The sequence below is a fragment of the Oncorhynchus masou genome, chromosome 30 (genome assembly GCF_036934945.1).
Source record: "Oncorhynchus masou masou isolate Uvic2021 chromosome 30, UVic_Omas_1.1, whole genome shotgun sequence".
Lineage (NCBI taxonomy): Eukaryota > Metazoa > Chordata > Actinopteri > Salmoniformes > Salmonidae > Oncorhynchus > Oncorhynchus masou.
This window is the reverse complement of record NC_088241.1, coordinates 41,027,074-41,042,053: the sequence shown is the minus strand read 5'-3', so window position 1 is coordinate 41,042,053 and position 14,980 is coordinate 41,027,074. Positions and strand designations below refer to the sequence as shown.

General features: G+C 39.6%; 1 protein-coding gene across 2 annotated transcripts in view; it reads right to left on the bottom strand.

Annotated features, from left to right (window-relative positions):
• The window catches only part of LOC135522621 (cadherin-12-like), a 126,102-nt gene that overhangs the window by 72,226 nt on the left and 38,896 nt on the right, over positions 1–14,980 (bottom strand). For both annotated transcript variants that reach the window (XM_064949059.1, XM_064949057.1), the window contains exons 3-4: positions 9,218–9,337; positions 4,192–4,359 (exon numbers count right to left, since the gene is read on the bottom strand). In XM_064949059.1, the coding sequence (XP_064805131.1) occupies positions 4,192–4,359; positions 9,218–9,337 (288 nt within the window). The remainder of the gene's footprint in view (positions 1–4,191; positions 4,360–9,217; positions 9,338–14,980) is intronic.

Here is a 14,980-nt window from a genome sequence, read left to right as displayed (position 1 = left end):
CAGAGGAGAGTAATCTGAAAGTTTGTGGACTCAAAGATACTCTTCTGCCACTGTCCGGTTGCGGGCGACCAAGAGCCGTCCCGGCAGTGAATTGATCACAGTGGGGATTGGTGCGGTCTGTGGGGGTAAGGGGCCAGGATGATGTGTGTTCTCTGTGAAACATGGTACTTGGTGAAGCCCTATTGGAAGAAGGACCTCATTCTATGTGTCTGTGTGACTGTCTAAGTGACTCTCAGAGGTGGTGAATTAGATACAATTTTAAACCACCCATTCGTAGATGTACGTAGGTTTTGAGTTGGTATCTTTAATGGATTATTTGATAAAGATGAGGTTTTAAGCACTATTAAACTAGTCTACAAAACCTGGGAAATTGATCTCTAGAAACTGATTAGAGTGTGTCCACTTTTGATTATCTTACCCTAACGATGGAACTATGAAATGCTTTTTGGATTATCTCCGTCTGGGTACAACATTTGAAATAAAACTGCCCTTAAGGTCTGAAAATGTTTCATTTTTTCTTCCCAGTATGAGAGGAGTTGCAGGATATATTGAATAAACTGTTTTCCATAAATTAGAGTGAATAAAGAGGGAATCTCGATGTAATTTATAATGTCGTACAAAGCCTAAGGTTTCCATCAAATTAATTATCATTGCATGATTAATGTGATGTAGTAAAGTAATTGAAATACGTTGCATGACTAAACATAATCTACTTTTATTAAAAGGAGCAAGATTTTGAGAATCATAGCCGAAGTAACGCTTGGACCTTTAAATTAGAGCTATTTTGGGGGGAATTGTCTCGATAGTGACGTGTCTTGATTTTACCAATACGGACAATTGTAAAGTGGATTTATTTGCGGAGAATCTTAGTCATTCACATAGTGTTGGTGGTATAGTGGTGAACATAGCTGCCTTCCAAGCTGGAGGCTCGGGTTTGGTTCCCAGCCAATGCTCTGACTAAATTCTGAGTTTTTGATTGTAATTCAACTATTTGTATGTTTTTCCTGGAAAGTTATGGTCACTAGTGTTTGTATAAGATATAAACTGAACGTTTTAATAGCTTGTATGGTTCAAATCGAAAGAAGGGATACATTTAACTTTTTAATAGATTGTTAAGGTTAAATTGATAAACTAATTAATTCAAAATAATAGCGAAACAAATTTTGATAAAAGACGGTGTCTGTTCACTAAATGATCAGCTGGAATAATGTATTGAGAATTGAGTCGTATTTAAATGACTGTATCATAGAGGAGACCGTTGCCTAAAGTTAAGAAATTCTAAATAAAAGCGGAGAAATAATGGCGATAGAGTGGTGCCCACTGAAATGTTTTTCATTCTTATTGACTTACAAATGTTATAATTTTGGCACTGTGTGTGTTATTTTTATAGTCTTGGACATTTCATAAGTGGGAAGAGGAAAAAGATTAAAAAGTTGTAAAGTTTGGTTGAAGGTGAAACGTTGAAATGAGAGGGGTTATATTTTTGCCCACTGGGGGAAAAAGAAATAGGAGAGTTAAGCTGAAAGTGATTCAGGTGTGAGTAAGGAAACATTGTGATAATGTATTCTGATGGTTATTGATTCTTGGTTTGATTGTTTAGGTAACACCAGTGAATTTGAGCAAGAAAGTTCATGTAGTCTAACATTGTAATCTGTTTCCATTACGCTGAACAATGTCAGATCATTAAAGTTGATTGCAGTTTGAGTAGTTTTTATTTTTACAGGGACAGTGCATCATTAATCACAGTTGTGTGTGTCTAATGGCAGAGTTTTCCAGGCATGGGAAGCTCTCACACTGAAAGCAGATTGACTAAAGGTACTTTCCTTTGTGAGGATTTATGTCTATGCTCTATAACCCACTACTATATCACGTAAGATTGAATTGTTTGAACAGCAGTTGTCTGTCTGTGTGTGTGTGTGGGTGTGTGTCAAGGACTGAGTAACATGCTGAGACTGCTGCATGTTGCAACACTGTAGATAACAGCCCAGCAGATGCTTTGTCCTTGTGTTTGTATGTGACAATGTTTAGCAACACGGTGTGACTTGCTGTATCTTACAAAGTTGTGGTTAATCAGGTACAGGGAGGGGAGGCTCATCACAAGGTTTGATTGAATTAGAAAATACTGATTAACACAATAACATAAAACGGGAACTGAGTAGTTGCAGTAACTAGGGTGTGATACCAGAACAGTGAGAATCTATACATCGACAGAGGGTGGACTCCAAGAAGCGCCAGGAGGCGGGGACCAGCCTGAGCGCCTGCGATAAGCTGAGCAAGTCTTAACCACGCTCAGCCTCTACTGTGATAGACATAGTTCCAACCCGTCTGTTGGCCTATCACAGTATATGAACAGCTGTTTTCTTACATCCTGTCAGTACGGTGCAAGATGCACCGTATGGTCCAGGTATGTAATTAGTATTCCCTTGTTTGAAAAGAGTAAATCAAATGCATTAGAGTTTAAACATTTATTTACATAAAAAAATTGTGACATTTTCGATTGTTTTTAGTCGCTGCGTGTTCCACTGAGGTCAGTGGTGCTGCAGCTGAGTAGGAGCTGAGTGCGTCCAGCCCCAGCATCTCCACAGCACCTTATGCGTCACAACCCTCCAGCGGCCGTGTCCTCACACATGCAGTCCTGCAAACGCAGAGCAACACCATCAACGCTATTAACGAGGTTGCCAAGGAGTTGAAGTGTGACAGGCACGGCTTGGTTTCTGCAGGTGCTTCTCTGTAAATCTGAGCCTACTACAGCACAGAGATCCAAAAGAACCACTCTTGGTAATCGGAACCGGCTCATAAGTCACTAATCATCATTGGCAAGTAAATCTTGCTTGTCTCTGATATTCGCTCTCTCCGAATTCTTCCATTCGCCAAATCTTCCAACAGTGCCAAAGCAGCCATTGTGCATCATTACGAATTGTAATTGCATGCCTTTTTATACCCACCCATTTGATTGTCAAAACTACCCAATTACGTAACACCTTCAGGTGTGGTAATTACCCTGATTGTAACTGACAATGACTGGGTCATTATCACATTGACAGTTGTGCGCAACAAACATGTGACAAGGACATATGAAACTGTGCACTCGTATCTGCCCGCCTGAGGTATCGAAAACGACATCAGTTTAAATGTAATTTGTCCTACTATTCACCTTATTATTTATGAGAATACATTTCATAACATGCAAGTATTGTTTAATAATTACAGAACCAATTAAATATGACTCTCAATTAAACTGAACAACATATTTTAGTTTTTTTTGTTGCAAACCATATATCCATTTGTATTTATTACCCTAAATCATGTTTTTTTTGTGTGCACTCCAGGGAACTCTTCATATATAATACGTGAGAGGTAATATTTTGATTTATTTCACACAATGGTTTCATCCTTCTGCCATCGGAGTCGCAGTTTTTCATGTGCATAAGTATGGGTCAAGGTGTCCGTGGAGGACCGCATATTCTCCTGTCAAGTTTTTTTTTTATCCCAAAGTTTGCTTAGAAAGTGGCGTCGTTTTCTTGTGCCTACGCAACGTTTATAAATGAGGCCTCAGAGCAGAATACTCAGTCACAATTGCATGTTTGTAGTATTCCATTAACCTTTCATATTCAGTTACAGGGTTTTGGAGAGTTATCTTAAATATATGTATAAAGGCAATATTCATAAATATGCATATTCACAGTTGTTGCATTGATCCATCTTGTTCAAATATGTTGACTTTCATAGATCAATAAATGAATGAATAGCAAAATCTTACACAATTACACAATCTGTATGTTTGGCCTGCCTCCTGTATCTTACTTTTTGCACTGAATAACTATTTCATTGAATTGACTTGTTTGCTGGCTTAAAGTAAATAATTCCAGCTATTTTATTACAGGCATCAGCTCCCACTGAGTTGAACAACACTGCAAGTGAAAACGAATGGATTCATGGAAGGTAAATACCTAAGTCTGTTTACGTGGAAAGGTACTAAGCTACAAGTAAATAATATATAATATGTAAGACATGGAAAGAACATAGATATCTGCCCAGTGGGAATCAGCATTATAAGCAATTATACAATAAAAACATGAAACAGGAATATTAAAACCAATATTATCAACATGCTTTTTTAACAGATGTCTACATGGAACTTTAAAGTAAACTCCATACACAGAACAGCAACCCCCTCCCTCTCTCACTTACTTTTGGAAAACCTTGGTGGGTTGTCATTGACGTCACTGAGGGTGATGTTGATGGTAGTGGTCCCAGCCAGACCTCCCAGCTGACCTCCCATATCCTTGGCCTGGATAAGTACCTGGTACTGCTCCTTCACCTCGCGGTCCATGTTCGGCAAGGCCGTCCTTATTATACCTAATGGCAACATGATATCTTTAGAACACGTCAAAATGACATCTGACATCTAGGCACTATTATGATCATAAGTTGTGCAGTCCAAATAGAAGATAGCTGGAAGCAAGATAATAGAGAAGGGACAAGGTGAGGGTTAACATGTGTTCTGAAGGATGGCTGATGGTTGCTGTATGATAGTTGAGTCAAACTAAACAAGTTTGTTACCCTGCCACCTTAAAATGTTAAGTCAAGTCCAATCTAAAGTTATTTCAACCTAGTAAAGTGAGTGAAACTGACACATTTAGATGTAAGTACTTGTTGAGTGAACTTGATACTATTAGTCAAAAGTAACATTCTTGTAAAGTTCTTACTATGAGCACACTTGAGACTCAACCTTATCTGGGATTTGACCTCAGAAACATTTGGTTGAAAATTAACTTCTACACCACCAGGTCTTTGTCCAATTATCTGACCACAACAACATATACCAGTGCTCTGGGACACTTGACGTGAAGTTTGCATAAACTCTTCGGATTTTAACTTTCAATCTCTTGGTCAGGAGTGCATTGATGTTTCTGCAGTGCCACCAGGTACATATTTGTTACTGCAAACATGTATCCACTCACTCGCAAAATCAGAGAAGGATTAGGGTACAGTGTTGTTAATCTGAGGCCAATCTCTGTCATGCCTACAGATTTGGTACCGAGCAGAACCATGCAAGCTCATATGTGTACCTCTAAAGGTACCTTGTGTACACCAGGGAACAACACTGTATCCTAACTGTACCCCTTTTTAGAGAGTGTGTGGATATACAGTATGTTCTTGGTAATAAATATGTACCTGGAGGCACTGCAGAAACATTGATGCACTCGCGACCAAGAGGTTTCAAGTTAAACTCTCCAGGGAGATTATGCACACTTTACGTCAATTGTCCCTGAGCACTGCTATTTTTAAGTTGGTGTTGTCAGATAATCGGACAAGTATTCACTTTATTCTGAGCATATTTTTTTAGCAAAGTGCAGAAATATATTATTGACAATAAATCTGTCAGGCCAATCTCTGTCAGCTCCACAGACCTGGTGGCATTCTAGTTGCTGGCAACCAGAAGAATAGAGGTGAAAATCCCAGGAGGTTGTAAGTTCAATTCCCATGATGTTGAGTGTAAAATGTACTCACAGTATAGAATTTTACAAGATTTTACTGTAATATGTATCCTGTAGAATTACAATAACTAACTGCCAGTTGAGTCCTACCATCCCTGCTGTCATTTTACAGCAATAACTTAATTTGACAGTAAAAATACAGTATGTTTTTGTAAATGTACTTTTGAAAATACAGTTTAACTGTAAAAATACAATAGTAGTTGCATATTCGCTGTATTTTCACCGAAACTATGTAGCCGGTGAAGTACTTTAAAATTATAAATGATTTTTAACAGTGTGTGCCATAAGTACATCTGAAATATCCTATAATAACAACTGTAATTGCAAGTGAAGCATATTAAGATCATTTACAGGACGGTCCAAAAAGTAACCAAGTACATTGCGATTGACAGCAAATACACAGCAAAACAGTAATACAGTACCATACAACTATCCGTATCATAAAATCTATAGCAATTGCTAACAGTGTAGCTTTGTCAGCACAACAAAAAACAAACAGCTGAAGCACATTGATTTGTCTAAAAGTGTGAAGTTTACGCAACAAGTCATTGAAGGTTGTAGGACAACACACGTTTTTGTTGAAAAATATTTTTACACAATTAACAATTCCAGTATTTTTCAGTTGAGTTAACATTGGAAAATGAGCTGAAACAACTAAAAGGCCACATTACGTTTTACAGTGTAGCAGCCCCATTAGAAAGAGCCTATACTTAGAGGTGCATTAATGTGCCTGAAGTCAAGGCTGTGATATATAGAAATAGAGGTCATTTCACCAAGTGGAGACACTTGACATTCAATACTGAACTAAGTGAGGCTTTATAATGATTCACCAGAGGGTCTGGGGGACCTTGACATCAGAGGAAATACAGCCGAGTAATGGCCAGGTCAGCTAGGAGGATGTCAGCGTGATAGAAGGGATAGAAATGTGGCAAGATGTACATTTCCTATTCTCTTATTCCCCCATTCGTAATATGAATAGGATGGATTTCACATTTGATCCTCAAATCCTGTCTTCTGCGAGTGCAACAAAGGATGTTGTTTTTTGACATTCTTCTCATCTTTTTTGAATGCCGGCTCTAACAGGGAGGGATGATGCTGTGAAGTGCATGGTGATTAAGGCATGTGATTCCCTCCCCCACTTCCCCTTTCTTTTTTCTCTCTCTCCTGCTTGTTTGTTCAGCTGCGTTGATGTATGTAGTGGCAGGCTCAGCATGGGAAACATTTGTTTTAACAGTTGGATTTTTTCACCATCAGGTTTGAAATATAGTCACAGTGTGTGTTCTGTATATTCTCCAGGGAGGAAAGGCATAATCTGCGATGGATTCTCCCCATTCCCTTTCTCCCTCTGATATCACGTTTGAAATGGTTATCATGTTTTCGTAATATTTTTTTCCCTCCCTTTTCTGTGACATACATTCATTTTCTTTCACTTGCTTTCAAAAGACATAATACAAATCTAAATTATAACACAGACAATTAGACCTTTGAACACACTGATAAGAAGTAGAAACTGTATCGACCATTAGGCTACATCGAATACATACTGTAAGAGGGTTGTAGGGTTCTCGACAGTTAGCTGTTTATTATAAGATTGATGTTCACTGGCACAAGCTGGCTCCCGGACACACATGACAACTGGAGCGTGCAGGGTCGGAGAGGTGCTGATCCTTTGGCACGGTCATAGATGCCAAGCCACTACCATTACTTCTGCAGTCAATACCACTAGCACTACCACTACAACTATTTCACACAAAAATACTTTAAGACAAGCAAGCACACACATTGTAAGAAATATCCTTTTCTAGTTGAATTTACATTTTTACAGAGGACAAAGTAATGTGCACTGCACGCATATTGAATTTAATTAGAGTTCCTTCAGAAAGTATTCACACACTAATTTTTTTTCTCTCCACGTGTTGTTGTGTTACAAAGTGGGCTTAAAATTGATTTAATTGTAATTGTTTTGTCAACGATCTATACAACAAAAATTTCATATGCTGAATTAAAAAAAAAAGTTCAACTCTACCAATAGTTTTGTCACTACTGTATAACTGTTAAATAGCAAATGTGCCTACTCTGGTCTTGGCACATGTGCTCCAGCCAACAGCTCGCAGATACAGTGTGGGTAGGCTGTGCACTGCAGCCTGGTCTCAGAGCATTTCACATTATTCCATATGTAAATCTGGGACACTCCATTTAGTATGATATGTTACATTTCGCATGGTATGTATTAATCTATGGATGTCCATCACCTATTTTGTATGATTATATGTTATGAATTTGCAAATCGTACAATATATGATGATTTGCAAATACGTATGTTATGTTCCGAATTCTAGCTGGATGGGTAATATTAGCTAGCTGGCTAACATTAACTAGGCTAGGGGTTATGGTTAGGGGTTAAGGTTAGGGTTAAGTTTAGGAGTTAGGTTAAAGGGTTAAGCCAAGGGTTAGCTAAAATGATTAATGTTAGGATTAGGGGAAGGGTTAGCTAACATGCTAAGTAGTTTCAAAGTAGCTAAAAAATAGTAAGTGGTTGAAAAGTTGCTAAGTAGCTAACATGCTAAAGTAGTCCATGATAAGATTGGAACTTGCAACCTTTGGGTTGCTAGATATTCGGCTTATACATCCACCCATCCCGCATTAAGTAACCATACCAAATGTAACATATACTAAATTGAATGTCCAGGATTTATATTTACTATGTTACCTCTACTTTACGAGAATAGGTTGGCTGCAGATAGACTAGTGTGCATGATGAGATTATTATGGATAAGAGCGAGAATATTTTGGGTGGCCAAATGGCAGTCAAGCATCAATCATCATGTCACCAGAATAAGACCCTCAATATTTATTGGAAAGGAGCATCAAGATCACTATGCACTTTCACCACCATGTGAAGTTCATCATAATTTATTTAATCTGTAACCTAATAAATGGCATTGTTTCATTGTGGGAGGACCATACACCATATCATCGTGTGACTACAAGTTTACTTCGATATGATGGTTATCATATCAATAATGGAGCATAAAGGCGGTTCAACCTCCATTTCACACATTCATTTTACAGATACAAAAATATCCCACCATGTCAAACGAACAGATTAACTGTTGACATTTATAATGTTGCACAAAAACATCCTGTTTCCATCACAGCGGTCTTTTTTTTAATAGTGTGACTTTAAAAACTGTGGATGGAAATGTGGTCCACCATAAAGGAACTTAAGGAACTTTAACTTGCCACTGTTTCTAATCCACTGCCCTGGCCAGCTACAATGTAATCAAATCAAGATATCTCATTCATTTGTTTCATCGGATCAATAATGTATAATTAAATTCAAGAAAACACTTTGTCAATACTAATCTTCAGAGTTAGAATATACGGCCACCTATTCGATTATTACAGCATTTGGAAACTCATTATTTTTTGTAAACTCTTTTTTTTGACACAGAATTACCATGCCATTTTGTCATTTCAAACAAAGCTGGATAATAGTTAACACAATCCCAAAAATAACAGCATTCAACATCGACCAACATATGGGTCCTACGTGGCTCAGTTGGAGCACGGTGCTTCCCAGGAACACATGTACATAAAAACGGTAAGTTTCTTTGGATAAAAGTGTACTTTAAATGCCATATACAATTATGTAAAGAGTAACAACAAGTACCAAATTAGACCCATTTCTGACTGACGTTGCCCATCTTATTTACCTGTCTTGGGATCAACAGAGAAGTATGGCTGGCCATGGAGGATGCTGTAGACCACCCTGGCACTGTTTCCGTAGGTAGGGTCATCTGCATCTGTGGCTGTCACCTGCATCACATAGGTCCCTGTAAAACATACACATACAATTATAACATTCAGATGGGGTAATTATTTATGGAATAGTTTTCATCCAGTTTAGTAGCTTGTGCCACCATGTATGCCTCCCAAACGGCACTCTTATTCCCTACAAAGTGCACTACTTTTGAGCAGGGCTCAGGTCAAAAGTAGTTCACTATGTAGCGAATAGGGAACCATTTAGGACAGAGTCACTTAGACTAAAGTGTGAAGAGGATATGATAGAAGATGAGTGTGGAACATTGGAACGTTGAATTATTCACTATGTGAAATATACATTTGCAGCTAAGTGGATGCTTAGCTGAAACATACATCAGGGGTAAAATGGCTGCTCAGACACGCATTCATTAGACATTGCCTCCATCATGGAAACAAAGAGCCATGCACAGCAGGAATAGGAAACAGGATGGCAGCCATCCAAACTTCCTGCTGTACCAAGAACAGAGTAATTACTTGTTATAGAAGTATGGGCTCATCCTCTGTAATTACTGAAGCTTCAATCTAAAACACCAATTGCAATTATCCACCGTCTCCACAGAAGCATGTAAACCTACCAACAAATCCAATTATTGTATCTATAAGCTCAATAAAACCATGCCTGTGGCCAAATGAGATTTCTCTGTTTTATTCCATATGTACAGGCTGGGACTGTCTGCTGGTGGACATCCAAGAGAAGCTACATGCACAAATGGCCATTGACACATGCTAATCTTTTAGTTGGCTGTAACAAGCCTTTATTAAACAGGCTTTGCGCTGTGAGCAGATGGTAACAATTGTATTAAAACATTAGGTGAGAGAGATTAAGCCCTGCACCACACATCCGGGTAGAATGTAGCTGAGATGCTCTACATGCTCTATTACTGCTATGCCAATGCTAATGGTTAAACACTCATTTACAACTAGGCAGTTTGTGCTGGTTTATCAGCATGTGCTGTATTCATGTTTTTGTTTGTGCGTTTTAGTGATGCAATCCTTTAAGAAACACCTCTATTTCCATAAAGCTTTCAAATACGAGTGCTTGGTTTAAAAATGTATTAATAATAGCTAAACAAAGCTATGCACCACTTTTTAACTTGGCTCATTCCAGTTCCTTAATATTATTTGAAAATAAAACTACAGTTTTAATTGGTGTTTTGAATCCACACCCATTTCCCAAAGGAAGGCCTTTCAGTTCCATTAAATTCATTAATGTAATTAGCAGTGATTCCTATTTTTCTCAGGCACACACTCCATAAACACCCTATTGAACCATTTATCACACACACTGCAGACAGTGTTGCCAAATATTGTTCAGGGAGATCCGCAATTGGCTACATGATTTGTCACTGGAAGTCGCTAGATCACTGTTGCCACTATGACGGCACAGCTGCTGTCCCCGACATAGCGTTTTTTCCCCCTCTCCATCCGCATGTAATGTAAAAATCTTCCAAGAGTGAAATAGTTCCCAATCGTTCTGATTGTTTTGATTGTGAAGTCATGTTGTAAAAACCTTCACAGCGTGAAAATGTTCCCACTCAATAATTGAGTTCCCACTCAATTTTTCTTTCACAACCCCTCACCCTTGATTTAGCTAGCTAATGAGCATAATTAGCTGTAAACTGGTTGTGATGGCTTGTTCTCAGAGGCGTGGAGTTTTAACTTGTTTGTACAGCTAGCTAACTAACTAACAAACAAACAAACAAACAAACAAACAAAATATATGTATGCACTGTCAATCGAAAACGTAGCGCCCAAGTCTTTGCAATCGCAAATAATCTCCTCACATCAACCCTCAGCACTTTGACTTGCAAGTCCTGGTATTTATATGCTGATCTCACGTCTCAACAAGCTTCTGATACAAAGTTCAATACTCCTGGCCACCATTGATTGGCAGATGTATGAAGCAAATGCGCGTATCCACTAGCACAGTTTTTGAGCTCGAGGGAGGATGTGAGAGAAACAGCAGCACGTGCTCAGCCATCCATATAAAGAGATGTGCGTGCAATTATTGAACTGGGAACATTTTCACGCTGGGAGAGATTTTGCAGCATGACATCACAATCAGAACACAATCAAAACGATTTTGAACTATTTCACACTGGGAAGATTTTTACGACACCTTTACACCCCCTTCCCTTGTTCTTCTCTGCCCGTGTGTGCGCTGTTGCTGTGATTTCTGTTGCTCAGACAGCTTCTCCCACTCTTGTTTGCATCAGAACTGAGTGGGAAAAGTTGCTAAATGCTATCAAACCATAGAAACCCTCTGTGTCAAAACTCCCCAAAGGCAGCCTGAAAAGTAGTTGAACTCGCTAAATATAGGACAAAGTCGCTAAATTGTCAACAGTGACTGCAGAATAATCTGAAAATAAGAAGTATTTCTAAAGCATGCTCAATCCCTCATTTAAAGGTGCAATAACATTTGAATTGTTCACCTAATTTCAGTTTGTGACAAAGCAAGCAATGTATAGTGTACAGAATCCTTGTACCATCTAAACCACTGTGAAATGTATTTTCAGCAGTTTAAAGCTGGTGTACAAAACTGAAACTGCTTTCATTGAGAATGAGAGAACTATGACACACATTTTGTATGTGAATTTGGATGGGTTGCCCAAAAAGTTACATATTGCATTTTTAAAGGAAATAGTTATTTCGCAGGCAGGTCCTAAATTCTCAAAAAAACACACAACACACAGAGACTAAGGTCTGCTTCAGTGCCTTCCATCTTTGTTTCCCTGCAGTGAGTTGTAGAATGAAACATTTTTTCGATTAGCTTGAAAGGAACCATGCGGATTTAGAGCACAGTTTATGTGTGGAGTGTACAGGTAACTGCCAAAATGAAGGAAACTCTTGAGTAAATGAGGGATGCAAAGCAGTGGTGGAAAAAGTACCCAATTGTCATACCAGAGTAAAAGTAAAAATGAGTGAAAGTAACCCAGTAAAATATTACTTTTTTTTAATTTTATTTTTATTTCACCTTTATTTAACCAGGTAGGCAAGTTGAGAACAAGTTCTCATTTACAATTGTGACCTGGCCAATATAAAGCAAAGCAGTTCGACACATACAACGACAGAGTTACACATGGAGTAAAACAAACATACAGTCAATATTACAGTATAAACAAGTCTATATACGGTGTGAGGAAATGAGGTGAGATAAGGGAGGTAAAGGCAAAAAAAGGCCAAGGTGGCAAAGTAAATACAATATAGCAAGTAAAACACTGGAATGGTAGATTTGCAGTGGAAGAATGTGCAAAGTAGAAATAAAAATAATGGGGTGCAAAGGAGCAAAATAAATAAATAAATAAAATAAATACAGTAGGGAAAGAGGTAGTTGTTTGGGTTAAATTATAGGTGGGCTATGTACAGGTGCAGTAATCTGTGAGCTACTCTGACAGTTGGTGCTTAAAGCCAGTGAGGGAGATAAGTGTTTCCAGTTTCAGAGATTTTTGTAGTTCGTTCCAGTCATTGGCAGCAGAGAACTGGAAGGAGAGGCGGCCAAAGAAAGAATTGGTTTTGGGGGTGACTAGAGAGATATACCTGCTGGAGCGTGTGCTACAGGTGGGTGATGCTATGGTGACCAGCGAGCTGAGATAATGGGGGACTTTACCTAGCAGGGTCTTGTAGATGACATGGAGCCAGTGGGTTTGGCGACGTGTATGAAGCGAGGGCCAGCCAACGAGAGCGTACAGGTTGCAATGGTGGGTAGTATATGGGGATTTGGTGACAAAACGGATTGCACTGTGATAGACTGCATCCAGTTTGTTGAGTAGGGTGTTGGAGGCTATTTTGTAAATGACATCGCCGAAGTCGAGGATTGGTAGGATGGTCAGTTTTACAAGGGTATGTTTGGCAGCATGAGTGTTTGTTGCGAAATAGGAAGCCAATTCTAGATTTAACTTTGGATTGGAGATGTTTGATGTGGGTCTGGAAGGAGAGTTTACAGTCTAACCAGACATCTAGGTAATTGTTGTTGTCCACTTATTCTAAGTCAGAGCCGTCCAGAGTGGTGATGTTGGACAGGCGGGCAGGTGCAGGCAGCGATCGGTTGAAAAGCATGCATTTAGTATTACTTGTATTTAAGAGCAATTGGAGGCCACGGAAGGAGAGTTGTATGGCATTGAAGCTTGTCTTGAGGTTCGATCACACAGTGTCCAAAGAAGGGCCAGAAGTATACAGAATGGTGTCGCCTGCATAGAGGTGGATCAGAGACCCACCAGCAGCAAGAGCGACATCATTGATGTATACAGAGAAGACAGTCAGTCCAAGAATTGAACCTTGTGGCACCCCAATAGAGACTGCCAGAGGTCCGGACAGCAGACCCTCCGATTTGACACACTGAACTCTATCAGAGAAGTAGTTGGTGAACCAGGCGAGGCAATCATTTGAGAAACCAAGGATGTCGAGTCTGCCGATGTGATGATTGACAGAGTCGAAAGCCTTGGCCAGATCAATGAATACGTCTGCCCAGTAATGTTTATTTTCGATGGCGGTTAAGATATCGTTTACGACCTTGAGCGTGGCTGAGGTGCACCCATGACCAGCTCTGAAACCAGATTGCTTAGCAGAGAAGGTATGGTGAGATTCAAAATGGTCGGTAATCTGTTTGTTGACTTGGCTTTCGAAGACCTTAGAAAGGCAGGGTAGGAGAGATATAGGTCTGCAGCAGTTTGGGTCAAGAGTGACCCCCCCTTTGAAGAGGGGGATGACCGCAGCTTCTTTCCAATCTTTGGGAATCTCAGACGACACGAAAGAGAGGTTGAACAGGCTAGTAATAGGAGTGGCAACAATTTCGGCAGATCATTTTAGAAAGAATTGGTCCAGATTGTCTAACCAGGCGGATTTGTAGGGGTCCAGATTTTGCAGCTCTTTCAGAACATCAGCTGACTGGATTTGGGAGAAGGAGAAATGGGGAAGTCTTGGGTGAGTTGCTGTGCAGTGCTGTTGACCGGGGTAGGAGTAGCCAGGCGGAAAGCATGGCCAGCCGTAGAAAAATGCTTATTGAAATTCTCAATTATAGTGGATTTATCAGTGGTGACAGTGTTTCCTATCTTCAGTGCAGTGGGCAGCTGGGAGGAGGTGTTCTTATTCTCTATGGACTTTACAGTGTCCCAGAACTTTGTTGAGTTAGTGTTGCAGGAAGCAAATTTCTGCTTGAAAAAGCTAGCCTTGGCTTTTCCAACTGCCTGTGTGTAATGGTTTCTAGCTTCCCTGAACAGCTGCATATCATGGGGGCTGTTCGATGCTAATGCAGAACGCCATAGGATGTTTTTGTGTTGGTTAAGGGCAGTCAGGTCTGGGGAGAACCAAGGGCTATATCTGTTCCTGGTTCTAAATTTCTTGAACGGGGCATGCTTATTTAAGATGGTTAGGAAGGCATTTAAAAAAATAACCAGGCATCCTCTATTGACGGGTTGAGATCAATATCCTTCCAGGATACCCCGGCCAGGTCGATTAGAAATGCCTGCCCGCTGAAGTGTTTCAGGGAGCGTTTGACAGTGATGAGTGGAGTTCGTTTGACCACTGATCCATTACGGATGCAAGTAATGAGGCAGTGATCGCTGAGATCTTGGTTGAAAACAGCAGAGCTGTATTTAGAGGGCAAGTTGGTTAGGATGATATCTATGAGGGTGCCCGTGTTTAAGGCTTTGAGGAGG